The sequence below is a fragment of the Anabrus simplex genome, chromosome X (genome assembly GCF_040414725.1).
Source record: "Anabrus simplex isolate iqAnaSimp1 chromosome X, ASM4041472v1, whole genome shotgun sequence".
In the NCBI taxonomy this organism is placed as follows: Eukaryota; Metazoa; Arthropoda; class Insecta; order Orthoptera; family Tettigoniidae; genus Anabrus; species Anabrus simplex.
In genome coordinates, this window is record NC_090279.1 from 73,734,130 (window position 1) to 73,751,975 (window position 17,846).

The 17,846-nt window shown below is 41.3% G+C and overlaps 1 protein-coding gene across 1 annotated transcript in view; it reads right to left on the reverse strand.

The window, feature by feature from the left end:
- Positions 1–10,618, reverse strand: part of LOC137503094 (hemolymph lipopolysaccharide-binding protein-like) — a 54,232-nt gene extending 43,614 nt beyond the window's left edge. Inside the window, exon 1 of the mRNA XM_068230544.1 lies at positions 10,598–10,618. Within this exon, the coding sequence (XP_068086645.1) occupies positions 10,598–10,612 (15 nt within the window). The 5' untranslated portion in view covers positions 10,613–10,618. The remainder of the gene's footprint in view (positions 1–10,597) is intronic.
- Between the last annotated feature and the right edge of the window lie 7,228 nt (positions 10,619–17,846).

Consider the following 17,846-nt stretch of genomic DNA (forward strand, 5'->3'; position numbering starts at 1 on the left):
GTTTGTTCTTTGCTAAATTTCTTTCTGTTATTGTTTAAGTTGGCTGTATACCCCTCTCCTTCCCCTTGTTTTGTATGTATCCAATCCCGAATTTCTTCAATTTATTTCTGACCAATCCGAGGTATCTTCCCCCAACTTGAATATGTTGCTGTATCCTACCCAATAAAGTGATTGTGGGCGGGTGTTTTCTTTCCCCTAACGCCTAGAACCTTCCGCGAGAGTATATAAACTGCTGATTTTTGGGTCTCTGCGCCACTTCTGTTCCATCTTTCAGGGTGTAAAGTACATAGCAGGGGGCGGGAAGCGCCTCTTTCTTCGGCGACAGTCAACAACCAGGTAATGGCCGATTAATTCCTCCTGTTCTTGCTTGCTCAGCAGTTTTAACTCTCGGGGCGGGTCCGAAGTTTTCTTCATTATGTAACCTTCCTTAAGATGTAAAGAAACTTGTATCTATTTCATCTTTTAAACTGCATATCGGGATAGAGAGTGCTTAACCCTCTCGAGCTCCCAATCATATTGTTTTGAGGTGAACTTATTTTTCTCAACCTATTCTTCGTTAATATAATGTAAATTGTTCTTTTCTGAAGTCACCTCTGTAGTATGGGATTAGCCCTTGCTTTAAAGGCCTAGCGCCAAGTAGGTTTTAAAAACAAAGTGTATTAGGAGTGCAGATCGCCTCCTCTCAAATTGTTATTTTGGAGGTCATGTAATCAACCTTCTTTTCATTTAATAGACCCCAGTAAGTTGGGTATTTTACCCCTGTGTCTATGTCCAGTGAGGACAACTCGAAGGTGGAGTTTGGTGTGGCCTTTGAGAGGCTTAAAGTTGAGAGCGAGTGGCTCTTTTTGGAAATTGAGTGTTGTATGCCTCGTGGAGGCTTTTCAGTGTAATTTGGAGCAAGGGCTCCTAGGCATGAATGGGGTTTTCTGCCCCTCCGTTGAAACTTGTGTTTGGGGTAAAACTGAGCTGATTGCCCAAGTATTGTGAAGTCAGGGCGCGAAGCCCAAATCCTGTAAATATTGTAATTACCCTTTTGACTTGCTACTTTGTACCTGCCATGCTTGTTATTTCCTTGTTTTGAAAAGAAAATATAACCTTGTTAAATTTTAAATTAATTTTACTTTCGTAGCTTGAGACCCGTTCACACCTTCTTTCACCTCTACCTACCGCTAAAACACGGTAACAGTTTACATTGTGTATTATGTCGTTTTCTGCGTTTATAGTTGTTTTGTCGTATTCTTATAGGTTAGCACGCGTATTGTTTGTTTACATTCATCGAATGGTTGCTATGTTATTCTATATCTCGAATATTTTGAAGATTAACTAAGAAAATCTCCATTTAGGACAATTGGCATTCTTTAGGCCCTTATGAGTAAGAATTTTATCATCTCGTGACCATATTGTTTGTGGCTAAACAGTCTAATCTGCTTACATACGATACCAACAATCTAGGTTAGGTGCTGCATTTGGACATTTGATTGGATATATATTGAATTTATATAACAAATCTTACAATATAATTAACTGTATGGAAGTACTGCGGTAGAACCTTTATGATATAGTATAGATTATTTTAATGATCTGCATCTGATTTTCCTCTGTTACATTACCAATGTACAACCTCCGTGATAACATTGTGAGGTACCTTCTATGACGGCTTCGTTGGTTGTTTTCAGTACCACTGTCGTTGAGCATATGACGATATATAAGCATTATTATTATTCTGACACTTCATATCAGCTATTTACCTTTGTGTTAGCAGTGGAGAGAACCATCTGACTCGGTAAGATCTATCATTCAAAAACAGCATTATTACAGATTAGCCAAACACTCCAGAGCATGGTCGAATCTCAGAAAGCATCAAGCACTTCAAGTGCTGCGCCTAAATTTATTGAATGCAAGATATGTCACAGAAAGTTTACAAAGAGTGGCATTAACATACACATAGCAAGAGCTCACGAGCTACTATCTCAGGACTCATCATTGGTAGATAGTGAACAATTGCACGTCAATTCAGGAATTCCTCAGGCATCTCAAACTCTTCATACAAATTTATCAGCTAGACACAGTGCGAATTCTTCAAATCAGGCATTTGACAACATAAATTGTCAGTGTCCACACTGCGGATGTCATTACTCCAGTACCCGTGAGGTCAAAATACACATCAGCAGAGCTCATCCTGATATTTACCGTCAAATTTTAGTCTCTAGAAATCTACAGAGGGTTGATCCCTCTCAAAATGTCGAAACAATCGATCAAGAAAGTGACCCTAATGCTAACACAGAAACTAAAGATGTCAACACACTACCGTATGAATTTAAGCAGAAAATGATGCAGTGGCGAAGTAGTTTTGTAAACAGTTTGACAGACGAGCAATTTGACCATGAGATTAACATTTGGTGTGAGTTCTTGGCCTCTGCGATTGATCTACTTCCTGGCCCCAAACATCCGTCACGGAAATACTACCAGTATAAGAAAAATATACAAACCACAGACAACCAAAGGAAATATAAACAGACAACCAACCCTGAACGGGCAACAAAACGGGACCGAATAAAACGCCGCGAAAAATACAAATATCAGCTTACCCAGTACCACTTTTACAATCAGCGTAGAAAGGTCTGTTTTAAATTCCAATGCCGAAAACTGTAAAATTCCTTCGGATGAAATATTTCATTATTTCTCTGAAATTCTCGGGCAACCTAATGACATGATTTGATCCGAATACCCATCTCATACAAGTGATATTGATAGGGAACAAATTGACATTTTATTTAATGACACTATAAGCCCAGATGATATCAGCTTTGCTGTTAATCATATAGCCGTAGACACATCACCCGGTCCAGACCACGTCCTCGTCAGAGTTATCAAAGACAATATTGCAGTCGACATAATATCTCACATTGCCACACGTATGTTGAAAACTGGGGTTGTACCTTCTATCTTCAAAAAGGCCAGGACTGTTCTAATTCATAAAGGTGGAGATACACTCAATATTAAGAAATGGATACCTATCACAATCTGTTCAGTAGTATTGAGCGGGTCCCTGACAGGCGTCTTCGTGAACATGTTGTCTTAAACCCCAATCAACGAGGATTTACTAACTCCTCTGGAACGCATGTCAACACTGCGATACTCGACTCTCTTCTCTGTGAAGCCAAAAACAAACAAGCTAATCTGACTGCTATATTCTTAGATATCCAGAAAGCCTTTGACAACGTTGGTCATGCCCATTTAAATGAGACACTAAAGTCGTTACCAGTTCCAACCAAACTTACGAATTTCATCATGAATCTGCAAACAGGAAATGTCACACAATTTCAGACGCAGGGAAGCAAAACAAGACCTCTCTTGATAAGCAGGGGAGTTATGCAAGATTCTTCTCTGTCGCCAATCCTGTCCAATCTCGCCATCAATCATATTCTAGATGACCTCAGCGAAACGTCGATATCTACCCAGTATGGCTTTCAGTTGAGTCCAGATTGTGAAGCTATAACAGTATTAAGTTTTGCTGATGATGTAGTTATTGTCGGAAAAGATTCTGAGTCAGCTTTAGTACTTGCTCATGCGGCCATACATCAACTACAAGAAATTGGACTTAGTATCAATATTGGAAAATGTAAAGGAATATGCATCAAACATGGTCACCTATCAGAAGAAAACTATTCACGGCAGATGAAAAACAGATACCATGTCTGAAGAAAGGGGGATCTATCAAATATTTAGGTGTAAATTTTTCCAATGAAATTACTTTCCAGCCCGTCGAGGTCCTAAATAAGCTCAAAAACACCCTAGAGCTCCTCATTTCTTTACCACTTTTGCATTGCGATCAAAAATTTTTAATCATAAACACTTCAATCTGTCCCAGTTTGGTATATAAATTTCAGACAGTACCACCACAAAAGATTCCAGTCAAATTTACAAATGACGCCGATATTATGGTTATGGGGGGCATTAAAGGAAATGTTGCAACTTCCCATGGATGTCCCGAATGATATGATATACGCTGAAATGAAATTTAAAGGTCTGGGTTTATTTTGTGTATCATGGGAAATATATCTACAACATATTAATGTATTCAAAATTTTGAAATCTTCCAATAATAATTTTCTACACTCAACGAGAGACTTATGTCAAGAAATCAGCACAAGCCTCGCCGCATTGAATGTTGCAGAAACAGAATCTATTCGAGACAAAAGACATGGTTTTGTAGATACAAAGAAAGTCCGACTCGAATTGAGAAGAAGAGCTTTTGACAACTGGAGCAAGAAAGAGCATAAAGGCAAAGGTGTAGTCCTATTTAAACAGTATACTCCAGCGAATACATGGATTCGTGACCATAAAGGATTGTCTTGCAGTGAATGGCGTGATGCAATAAAAATGAACGCCAATGTTTCTGCTGTGCGTACTGTACCTGGCAGATCCCAGAGCAATAGCCTCTGTCGGCGTTGCCACAGAGAGTTCGAAACTCTTTCACATGTCCTGGGAGCCTGTCCACATGGTGAATTACTACGCACCTCACGTCATAATGTAGCCAGATCATTGATAACTAACGCTCTGAGAGGACAAGGTTATAATGTCTATGAAGAAGTACACGGTCTCTCCAACAGAGGAAACAACCGACGCATTGACATTATTGCCTTTAAGCCATCCTGTTCTGAAGGTTTCATCATTGATCCAACAATTAGATTTGAGACCAACGAAAACCAGCCGGAAGAGGTCGATGCAGAAAAGGAAGAATTTATGAAGAAACGCTGGACTTCTACAAGGGAAAATATAAGTTCTCATCCATTTCTGTAATCAGTTTGATGTTAGGTGTTCGAGGGACCATACCTACATTTCTTGTCAACTTCTACAATACCTTTGGGCTAAATAGAGATTTTATCTATAACATCGCCATTACCACACTCAAGAAGTCCATCATGATCTTCAAGAAACATGCCTGCTGACCTGTAATAAATGTTTGACATGCCTCACTCGACTGCCTACATTTATCATACGATCACATTATCTATTGTATCCACATCCATTATTGTTGTGAAGGTACTCTTTGTCTTTGGGCAACCTGCAGCTGTTGCAGGAAGATTGTATAATAAATAATAAATAACTAGGTATGTCTTAAATTATCTGACCATTCCACGTCCCTTGCTGCATTTTCTCCCTGTCGTGTCCTACATTTCTATAACGGAGCAAAACTACAGCCCCATCTAATCCAAGTAACTATTGCGCGGGGAACTCGTCCTGTGGTAATTTCTCACTGAACACTGATTGGAGTTACTTGCATGGGGCAGAGAACGTAAGGCGCACAGATGATATTTACCAATACAATATATTCGGAATTGTATTTTCTTGCCTTTCTAACTCTTTGAACGTGAACCAAGAAATGGAATTTCGACACTCGAGAAATGTACAATGAGGAGCTCGAAAGCTCTGACATTTAACATCTTATCTGGGGAGAGGACTCACGTCTGTCACAGTCTGATGACCCGTGCTAGTCTTTATAAATGGAAAACTCATACTTCACGTAGAGAAGCCACTCAGAGCACAATACATAGGTCGGGGCTTGAACCCTGACATCCAATTCGTAAATAGTTTTGCAAACGATACACAGAATCGAAAGGAGCCGTAGCTTCTAGTTTTACATTAGACTGGGCTCGAACCCTCGATTCTAGTTCAGAATGATTTTACAATACGCCTGTTTGCGGGGCAGTGTGATACATTATTCACAATTGTCTGACATCACAGACCCTTAATGCAGAAGGGGTATTTTACCCACGGGGTTGGTATTACCTGGTTACCCTCTCTATATTAAGGAAACCAAACACCAGAGAATAAGCCCTACATGTATTTTACAGAAATGCGGCCACCCTAATTGTCGCATGCTTGCTATAAACATCGAAATCCTCCCGAGGTTCACATATTTAATGTTCTGCCATACCTTGTTAATTAGCTCATGTTCGGGCTACTGCCTCGCCACACACAAGTCAATCAGTACAAGAAACCTTAGCTCAAAAATTCACTCTTTAAATAGAGTAACAGCCGCTGTTTCTGGAAGGATACATTTTTATACATTTCGATTGGATAATCTATTTGATATCACATAATTTGATAGGCTGATGAAATTGTTGACAGATTTGATAACTTCTGAATGATTGAAAGTAAAACTGACTGGCGATAGCTTACCCAAGTTCCAAATACCAACTTCCATTCGGGTTGTTAATGTGCTTTCAACAACAACGAGCAGAACAAAATCGATGATAGGGACTCTTGTCTCAGAAAGGCAAACTACTAGAATATCTGACGGTTCAAGGTATTTCACACAGGTGACAGCATATACAACTTAACGAGGCCACAATATCGATACAGTGAACATAAATGCCAGTAATACCTACAACTTTTCCTCTAGTATTCTACCATACATCTTCTCTAAATGTGCCCATGTTGGACATAATTACTTATTTATCTCGGAGCACTTCACCAGTTACTTGGCTGCTTGCATGAAGGAGCTGTACCAAATTAATTCAGAGTCTCTATCGTATCCCCAGCTTGACATGCGGTGCGCGGAAGCTGAGGAAAGTATTCTTTATCTTTACATTGGACACATGTTCAAAATGTCAAACTCTTCTGATATAAGAAAATTTGTGTTTAGGAAAAGTCATTTCCGTGAGGATCAACTAGCAGGGATCAAGCAAGATAGAGCAGATATTTTCTATCCGGGAGGTCGAATGGACTGCATCGCTATTACCTTTGCAAGGCGTATTATCAGGGCGGTACAGGTAAGAGAGGGCTGTTGGAGTAGAATGTTGCCTACATTTCAAGAAAGCAAAACCAGTGCAATAGAGCAGGTGGAGCATTGTCTGGTCATATTATGAGTAAGAGCGGATCCCGAAAGGCAATTTTACTGGACGGCGGTGTTTTCTTGTGTGTTAATTACTGTGTCGATGCTGTGAAAGTAGATCAAGTACCCAGCTGAACTTTACACATCTCTTCATATGGTTATGGGTCTATTTAGGGGTCGCAGTAAGGATGTAAACCAGAGGCGTATGAGTTGTTCGTAAGACACGTTCAGCGTGTGAGAGACTCACCAGGATTACTTGACTCAAGAACAACATGAAAAGATCCACAGGAGGGCAGCGCGATTTGCTCTGGTTGGCTTCTGACAAAGAGTAGTGTAATGAAAATATTGGAAACTTCGAGATGGGAAGACTTGGGAGTAAGGAGACAAACAGCTGAGTTGTAATACGTCACCTCACGGACACTCATATTACACACACATAACTCTATACATGGACATTGTCAGGGATAGACTTTCAAGTGTTATGCCTGCATGACCTAAGCGCCATCACAGTCCTGGTTCTATGGCCTCTTAGCACACTTTACACGCCTATTCTTTGAGGAAGTAATGCTGTAGAAATAGACTAACACATGCAGCAGATCTTGTCGAAGGTGGTGTGAGGAAAGCCATCGTCAGAAGATTAGGAGCATTTGAAAAGCGGGTCTACTCTATTGACCAGGATGAATAGAAATGTGCAGCTCCCCTAGCCTGGTCGTATCATTAGGTGCAGTCCTCCAAATATTTATACAAGGGAAGATCAAGAAAAGAGGGGTCCTGCGAGATCCCGCACGTGTTGGCTGGGGAATCTTCGACTGTAGTTCAGCCAACAGCAAAACTAAGATCCAAAGTCCAAAAACGGATACGATCCAGTGTGGTACTAATAATTCCGGCAGACAGAGCGTCCAAAGAGACGGGAGGATAAACGTGGAACTGATCATTACTACACGCATTGAATAATGTACTATTAATAAGGATTGTCCCTCTATTGCTCGTGTGGAGAGACCGCACTTAATTGTACAGCTTGCTGCCTGCTGCAAATGAGCTCCTGTAAGCCTCTCTTTGCTCTCCTCTGTAGCTCGTGTGGAGAGACCGCACTTAACTGTATAGCTCGGTGCCTGCTGCAAATGAGCTCCCGAAAGCCTCTCTATAGCTCGTGTGGAGAGACCGCACTTAACTGTATAGCTTGCTGCCTGCTGAAAATGAGCTCCTGTAAGCCTCTCTTTGCTCTCCTCTATTGCTCGTGTGGAGAGACCGCACTTAACTGAATAGCTTGGTGCCTACTGACCGCACTTAACTGTATAGCTTGCTGCCTGCTGCAAATGAGCTCCTGTAAGCCTCTCTATGCTCTCCTCTATAGCTCGTGTGGAGAGACCGCACTTAAGTGTATAGCTTGCTGCCTGCTGCAAATGAGCTCCTGAAAGCCTCACTATTACTCGTGTCGAGAGACCGCACTTAACTGTATAGCTTGGTGCCTGCTGCAAATGAGCTCCTGTAAGCCTCACTATTACTCGTGTCGAGAGACCGCACTTAACTGTATAGCTTGGTGCCTGCTGCAAATGAGCTCCTGTAAGCCTCTCTTTGCTCTCCTCTATAGCTCGTGTGGAGAGACCGCACTTAACTGTATAGCTTGGTGCCTGCTGCAAATGAGCTCTTGAAAGCCTCTCTTTGCTCTCCTCTGTAGCTCAGGTGGAGAGACCGCACTTAACTCTATAGCTTGGTGGCTGCTGACCGCACTTAACTGTATAGCTTGGTGCCTGATGCAAATGAGCTCTTGAAAGCCTCTCTTTGCTCTCCTCTGTAGCTCAGGTGGAGAGACTGCACTTAACTGTATAGCTTGGTGCCTGCAGCAAATGAGCTCCTGTAAGCCTCTCTTTGCTCTCCTCTGTAGCTCAGGTGAAGAGACTGCACTTAACTGTATAGCTTGGTGCCTGCTGCAAATGAGCTCCTGTAAGCCTCTCTTTGCTCTCCTCTATAGCTCGTGTGGAGAGACTGCACTTAACTGTATAGCTTGGTGCCTCCTGCAAATGAGCTCCTGTAAGCCTCTCTTTGCTCTCCTCTATAGCTCGTGTGGAGAGACTGCACTTAACTGTATAGCTTGGTGCCTCCTGCAAATGAGCTCCTGTAAGCCTCTCTTTGCTCTCCTCTATTGCTCGTGTTGAGAGACCGCACTTAACTGTATATCTTGGTGCCTGCTGCAAATGCGCTCCTGTAAGCCTCTCTCTGCTCTCCTCTATAGCTCGTGTGGAGAGGCCGCACTTAACTGTATAGCTTGGTGCCTGCTGCAAATGAGCTCCTGAAAGTCTCTCTTTGCTCTCCTCTATTGCTCGTGTGGAGAGACCGCACTTAACTGTATAGCTTGGTGCCTACTGCAAATGAGCTCCTGTAAGCCTCTCTTTGCTCTCCTCTATAGCTCGTGTGGAGAGACTGCACTTAACTGTATAGCTTGGTGCCTCCTGCAAATGAGCTCCTGTAAGCCTCTCTTTGCTCTCCTCTATTGCTCGTGTGGAGAGACCGCACTTAACTGTATAGCTTGGTGCCTACTGCAAATGAGCTCTTGAATGCTTCTCTTTGCTCTCCTCTATAGCTCGTGTGGAGAGACCGCACTTAACTGTATAGCTTGGTGCCTCCTGCAAATGAGCTCCTGAAAGTCTCTCTTTGCTCTCCTCTATTGCTCGTGTGGAGAGGCCGCACTTAACTGTATAGCCTGGTGCCTGCTGCAAATGAGCTTTTGAAAGCCTCTCTTCCCTCTCCTTCGACTTATCTCCACCACAGACAGCACAAGCTTGTGTTACATCACGTTCCCTTGTTTGAACATTCATCAATCACAAATATTCCACTCAAATTCTGTGAAAATTCCACTACTCTATTGAGATATTTCATCCTTAAGTGGTGAAATGGTTTGGTACAATAAGTACCGGGTTCGATTAGCTGCCGTGTTGGGATTTTAACCATAATTGGTTAATCGGAGGCCGTGTATTTGTGATGTCTTCTTAAGTAGGAGCCGCATCCACAGAGACATGCAGGTCGCCTATAAGACCTACCCCAGCCCTGCTCGGAGGACATTCGCCATTATTATTATTATTATTATTATTATTATTATTATTATTATTATTATTATTATTATTATTATTATTATTATTTGTCCAACCCCTGTACCGTTTCCTCTACGGGGTCGTGTATGAGGTGAGATGAATCTGTCGTGGCGGTTTTGTTATGACCTAATGCCCTTTCTTATCAGAAAAGTTAATGAGATGAAATATGATAGTTAGAGAGGAGAGGGTGAGACCCAGTGCCGGCACATAGCCTACGCTTCTTCTTGTCGAATAGCAGCAAGGGGACTGCTCGTGGCTTAACGTCTCCATCCGGCGGTCGAATCACCAGCAGCAGCGTCATATGCTCTCACTCCGTATGAGCACTGCAGAGACGTTTGGAATTTAATCAAGGCTTATCTAGTGATGAAAGTAGGATACCAGCAATTCCCCTACCCTGGCGGCCAACATTCTGATGGTAAACGTTCTTTCGACCAACGGGACTCGAACCGGGTAACCACGTTGTCAGGGCGATTTAGACTTCAACGCCTAAACGACCATGGCCACGATGCGTCCTCTTATTATTATTATTATTATTATTATTATTATTATTATTATTATTATTATTATTATTATTATTATTATTATTATTAAATTTCCACTCCAAGCCTGACATCAACTCTCCCTTGACCCCTTGTTATCAGCTACAGAGAAATAAACAAACACTCACCAAGAGAAGCGACATCCTTACGAGTTCTGACAGTGATATCATTCGCTCTGGCTTGCTATTTATTTCAATGACTTGAGTGTTAAGAAAGTCCCGCATGCTGAATCCAGCCAGCTCGTTGGCCGACTGGATGACCTCTCCAACCTTCGACGTCATATTACGATAACGGAGCGGAGATTTATCACGCAAAAAAACTATCTGTGCGAGCCTGTAACAAAAAACTATGCATAAAGACCAGATTTTAACAAATCTCTTGCATTTTGTGACCACAAATCTTACATTTATTAAATAATAAGGTAACAATTAGTTTAACTTTATGTTTGGTTAGATAACTCTGTAGGCCTCCAGTGAGCTGAAAAGGAGGTAGAAAATTATTCAATGTCGACATTCTTTCCCAAATTTCCTGTTTTGTGGCCTTGTTAACGAGTTTTAGAGTGCGGCTCAAAACAATATTTGTACCCTAAACGAACAGCGTCTTTGTCTGTGAAGTAAGTTTCAGGTACAAGCACCAAGGTCGTCGACGTTCCACGAGAAGTTGGAGACTTGATTACCTGTTTATGGAGCATTAACAGGAAGAGGTGCGTGTGGAGTTTAGTAGCTAATATTACACGTAAAACGGAAGGGCCTGTGATGAGAATCTTCAACCGCACAAAACGGGAAGACCTAGGGTTGTAATAATGATATCAGTTGCTACGACAGACGTGAATACTTTCTGAAGCTTTCTCTACGTGTGTAAATCTTGATAGCATTTTCATATATTTCAGTTAGACCGTTGTACTCGTGTTGCGGTTTAAATTAATTTTGTTCACATATAAAATCACCCATGTGCCCGACGATGTCATTTCCGAGATTCTCGGCAAGGTTTTTGAGGTGCGACTGCCGCGTTTAAATGACAACAACCACAGCAACAGAGGAGGGTTCGATTTATTATTATTATTATTATTATTATTATTATTATTATTATTATTATTATTATTATTATTATTATTATTATTACTAGCTGTAGTGCCCGGCGTTTCCCGGATAGTTTCTGAATATTTACCTTTAAGATTTGCATTACCAGTTAGTTCTGTGTGATGTGAATTTTTATAGAATTCCTTTTTGACTTGCAGATTGATATGTTATGATTTCAAGTTTTAGATTATTTAATTTTCGAGTAAAACTTCGTCGTTATGGAAGCTCGAATCCACTGGGAAGTATTGGATCCTGTAAAAATTAATAAATGATAACTATATGTATTTAGCCGTCGCACTATAGATACGATGTATAGGATTTCAACTGTCAATGAGACTGTCCCCCTCCCGCCCTCCACCACTAAGAGATATAAAATCTGGATTGTCACCATTAATCTCAGTGACCCAGAAAACTGTAGATTCGATACTGTTTTCGATTATTTTTATATCTCACTCCCCCTCACCCACACCCCAAAGGGAGCTGAACATGAATTTATAAAAATTCGGAGTGTCACTAATTATTTCAGCTACCACGAAGACTATGGATTCGATAATATTCTAGATTATTTTATACCACCCCCTCGCTCCCTGCCCATAAGGGTGCTAGGGGTGTCTTAACCTCACGCGGTTTGTCTCCTGATACTAATTGATAAGTGTACCAAGTTTGGTGAAATTGCTCCAGTGGTTTAGGAGGAGATTTGTCATTTGCACACCCACACCCACACACCCACGCACACATCAATTTTTATATATAGTAAGAAGAAGAAGATAATGTTTTTATATGTAGTGTTTCGATTAATTTTATATCTCACCCCCTCCGCTCCCCACATGGACTTGCAAAAAGTCCGGAGTAATACTATTCATCTCAGAGACCCTGAAATCTATGGATTCGAAACTGTTTTTAATTATTTCTATATCACACCCCACCCCCCCGTTTGCTCCACACCTAAAAGGGGCTGGACTTTAAAAAATTATAGAGTATTACTTTTCAACTCAGCGACCCCGAAAACTATGAATTCGACACTATTCTCGATTATTATTGTAACTACCCCTCTCCCTTAAGGGCGCTAGGGATGGCTTACCCCCCACAGTACTAGTCTCCCGATAGTAAGTAATACGTGTACCAAGTTTGGTTGAAATTGCTTCAGTGGTTTAGGAGGAGATGTGTCATTTACACACACACACACACACACACACACACTTCCATTTCTATATATAGTAAGATTTGTATACTCGTACTTCACCCCCTTTCCATCCCCGCCCAAAGGGGTCCTATGAGTGCCTTACACAACAGTATGTTTTTTCCAGATATTAAGTCTTATTTGTACCAATTTTGGTTGGCAGCTATGCCCAAACGTACATGCATAATCTCACTGCTCTAGAATCCTGGAGCTGACGTTGCCATGGTTACGGCAGTTCATTTCTTTGTCCGATTCCTAGAGCAGGGGTAGTGTGGTGCCAATATCTCCGTAACGGTTGGTTTTAGGGCCTTAAAACATGGTTTTCGGGCCCGTAGGGCTTACCGAGTTTTGTTCTTTGCGTCAAGATTAAATTGAGTTTTGTCTCGTCATTATACGACAAATTCGATATTTTGCCTATAGTAGTATAAGAGAAAAAGGGGTTTCTTATAAAACCCCCGTCTTTTCAAAGATTTTAAAATGATATGCATATCGAAACCTTCCCCGGGGTGAGTATACTCTAAATATGAAGTTTGGTTGAGATCTATCCAGCCGTTTCGACGTGATGGTGGAACAAAAAACAGACAGACACGAACAACTTTATTTATAAGATTATTATTATTAGAACTATAAAGTTGAAAATGTCATATCCAATCAGCGAATTAGAATAAAGTCAGACGTCATCATACAGACTGAGCTTTGCATTGAACACAATAAACCGGATCTGATGATACATGACCTTGTAAAGAATGAAATCCTATTAATTGAAGTTGGAATCACAAACAAAAATATCCTGAAACAGACCGAAACCACTAAAGGAAGAAAGTACGAGATGCTAGCCAACGAACTCTCACTTATGTACAATGGGGCCAAAGTGACGATGGTCCCTGTGGTAATAACATGGGACGGGCTAGTTACCAACTTGTTCAAGAAGCACATGGACAAATTGGAAGTGAGCAAACAGCTACAGGCCTACCTACAGACCATTGTACTAAAAAGAACATGTGAGAGTGTGCTAATCGACTTCAGACGAGGCAACTTGGATAACGAGTTGTGGACGGAGGACTTGCAAACAATGATGGACCAGATGGAGGCGGTCCTGGTACCGTAAATGGTGTGCAAGAAGTGTGTATACAAATGCGTAGATTCATTGGATGTAACATGGACTTAAAAACTAATTGAATAAATTTATTATTATTATTATTATTATTATTATTATTATTATTATTATTATTATTATTATTATTATTATTATTATTATTATTATTGTACCGGGCGGTACACCTCCACGCCGCTAATTTAAAATGTGCGCCAGTTGAAACTCCTCTGCTGGAGGAAGTCTGAACTTTATCTACGCTATTAATTCTCTACTTTCTCAGAAGATGTCACCTCGTGGAAAACTTTGAGTTTTTGAACTGTGTCATTTTTGATGTTTTTTTGTTTAGCTTGAAGTAAGAAGTGTGAACTTTCTCTTCTAGAGGACACTACTGAAGATCAACAATAGTGCAACCTAGTGCGGAGTCAAAGAACTATTTTGTTGGAGAAATTTTTATTTCAAATGTTTGTTCTTTGCTAAATTTCTTTCTGTTGTTGTTTAAGTTGGCTGTATACCCCTCTCTTTCCCCTTGTTTTGCATTTGACCAATCCCGAATTTCTGTTATTAATTTCTGACCAATCATGGGTATCTTCTCCCAACTTGAATATGTTTCTGTACCCTAGCCAATAAAAACGTTGTGGGAGGGTGTTTTCATTCCCCTAACGCCTAGAACCTTCCGCGAGAGGATATAAACTGCTGATTTTTGGGTCTCCGGGCCACTTCTGTTCCGTCTTTCAGTGTATTAAGTACATAGCAGGAGGCGGGAAGCGCCTCTTTCCTCGGCAGCGGTCAACAATAAGGTAATGGCCGATTAATAAATTCTTTCTTTGCTAGCTCAGCAGTTTAACTTTCGGGGCGGGTTCGAAGCGTTCCACTATGTAACCTTTTCCTAAAATGTAACTACTCTTTTCTTCTATTCTCTTGTAAAGCTACATACTGGGATAGAGAGTGCTAACCCTCTCGAGCTCCCACTCATATTGTTTTGAGGTGAACTTATTTTTCACAACCTATTCTTCGATAACGTAAAACTATTGTTCCTTTCTTAAGTCACCTCTGTAGTATGGGATTAGCCCTTGCATCAGTGGCCTAAGAGCCAAAATAGGTCTTAAAAACAAAGTGTATTAGGAGTGCAAGTTCGCCTCCTCTCAAATTGTTACCTTAGAGGTCATTTAATTAACCTTCCTTTCATTTACTAGACCTCGGTAGATTGGGTGTTTTACCCCTGTATTTATGTTCGTTAAGGACAACTTGAAGGTGGAGTTTGGTGTGGCCTGGGAGAAGGCTTAAATTTGAGAGCGAGTGGCTCTTTTGAAAATCGAGTGTTATATGCCTCGTGGAGGCTTTTCAGTGTAATTTGGAGCAAGGGCTCCGAGGTATGAATGGGGTTTTCTGCCCCTCTGTTGAAATTTGTGTTTTGGAGGTAAAACTGGGCTGATTGCCCAAGCATTGTGTTTTCGGGGCTCGAAGCCCAAATCCTGTAAATATTGTGACTCCCCTTTGATTTGCTACTTTGTACCTGCCATACTTGTTATTTCTTTGTTTTTGAAAAGAAAATATAACCTTGTTAAATTTTACATTAACTTTGATTCCGTAGTTTGAGACCCGTTCACGCCCGCACCTTCTTTCACCTCTACCTACCACCAAAACACGGTAACAAGTGGTAGCAGAGCGTGGTTGAATGGGTCTCAATTTAGCCCCTTTTGACGGCTAGACATTGTTTTGATCCGAACTCTAACCATTTTCTCAGTTGCTGGAATTTTTTGATTCTTTCCAAATTGTTCTGTCATCATGCCCGGCCCTCGCGATGTTCTCCTTCTTAACTATTTGCGCAAGGAGGAGTTGATCTATGAATTAACTATCAGAAATGTGCAATCTGGAGGCACGGTTGCAGTAGACACTAACAAGCTTAGAGAGTCCCTTGATTTGCCCATTTCCATCCCCAATTTGGGAGAGAAAGAAATTGACGACTCTCTTTCCACGATCACGGAGAATATTACTGGGCTAGCTTCTGTAGTTAGTTTTTTTGATGAAAATGATCCGTCTCCGAATCAAATTAAGCGTGTGCAAGGCAGGCTATATCATTTTTCGAATAGGGTTAACGATCTGTTGTCTCTAAAACTGAATGACGTTCAGAGGAAGGAAGCTAGTACGCTCCTGGAAAATATTTCCGAATTATCTAGTAAGGTCACTCAATTGTTAACTGGGGAAGTTCCTCCCAAATCTGATCAACCCACCATTGTGAATGCAGGTAGTGAGGAAGCGCCTCCCAAGGGAGAAGTCAATAGGATAACCGTTGCTGCTCAAACTATCCCTGCCCCATTGGACAACGAATCTGAACGCCGTGCATCGTTGAGTAACATCCGTTCGGAATTGACTTTCTTGCCATTGAAACCTTTGCCTACTATGTCACCCGGGTTCAGCAGCTTGCCTCATCCATTGGCAATGTTGCTCAGAGGTATTTCTAAGTTTTCCGTTAATACCACCAGTGATGTAATTTCATTTTTAAGATTTCTAGTTGAGTTTCAGGATCATGCCCTTGTGTTTTCTCTTTCTCCATGTCAAATTTTGCAAATTATCTATCCGTATGCTATTGGTATTCTCTCAGATAAAATCGTAAGAGCAATTGCCGAGCAATCATCTATTGAGGATTTCCATGCCCATTTGCTAGCTAACTTCATCCCGGCTAGGGCCAGGTCCTCCCTTATTCAGAAGTACTATTATCGTGTACAGCGCTTGGATGAAAACTTGGCTGATTTCATACAGGACATTAAGTTTTATACTAGGGTGTTTGCTCTTCACTTCCCTGAGGATCAAATTGTACAAGCTATTGTGGAAGGTATTTCACCATCCTATAGGTCATATTTGTGTTTCGCGGCGTGCCCGCAAACTTTCTCGGAACTTGAAGCATTGGCCGTCTCAGCGGAAGGAGTTAGATACGCCGATTCTCTGCGTGTCGCGAAAGAACCCCCGCCTTCCTTTAGTAACACTCGGCCTCCACCTCGCCGACCAGTCAATCCCCGTAAATGTTATGCTTGCGGGTCGCCTGACCATCTGCGCGACAAGTGTCCACTGATTAAGTCAAGTGGGACAAGGAATGGAGCCGGGTCATCGCAAGGCTGTTTTAAATGTGGGTCTTTCTCACATATTGCCAAGAATTGTCCCAATTCGAATAGCACCCCCTCCTGCTCAACTTCTGGTGCAAATTCCACCTATGCCAGTAATAATAAGTGACTAGTGGCTTCGGCTGAGTCGACTAATCCATCTTCCCGAGACTCAGCCCCTAGTAAACAGGTTGTAAATGCAGAGAACGATCAGCCTTCAAATTCATCTTTTGAATGCCCTAAAGAATGTCTTAGGATTGCGGCGGATACCCCCGCACCTGTTCCTTTTCTTAAGATTGAGTTAAATAACGAGCCTATAACAGCTCTCTTAGATTCAGGCAGTGTTTGTTCGATTATTTCGGCTGAATGGTATTCTAAATTGAAATCTGTTTGTAAACTACCTGACTATGTCTCATCTCCTATTCAATATGTTTCGGCTAATTCATCTCCATTAGAAATTCTAGGTTCCGTACTGGTCAAAATTCGTATTTTTAAATTTACATGGAAAATTAAACTGTTGGTGGCTAAGCACTTGTCTTGCCCCATCATACTGGGAGCGGACTTTATTTCTCACACTGGTCTTGTGCTCGATCTTCAGAGTAAGTCGTGCACATTCAAATTTGCGTCCAATTGTAAAATTCCCTTGTTAAAGTGTAATTCTGTGTCATGTTCATCTATTTCGCCTACCCAGGATGAGATGTTGTTAGACCTTAGATATCTACCTCAGGAGCAGGCTGATAGTATTCGTAAATTATGTCAGTCGTTTCCCGAGGTGTTCTCTGATACTCTTGGTGTTACTGACCTTATTGAATTCAAAATTGAGGTCACGGATTCGATTCCTGTCCGTTTTCCACCTTATAGGCTATCTCCACCTAAAATGAAGGCTCTGAAAGAAATTATCGATCAGATGTTGAAGGATGGTAT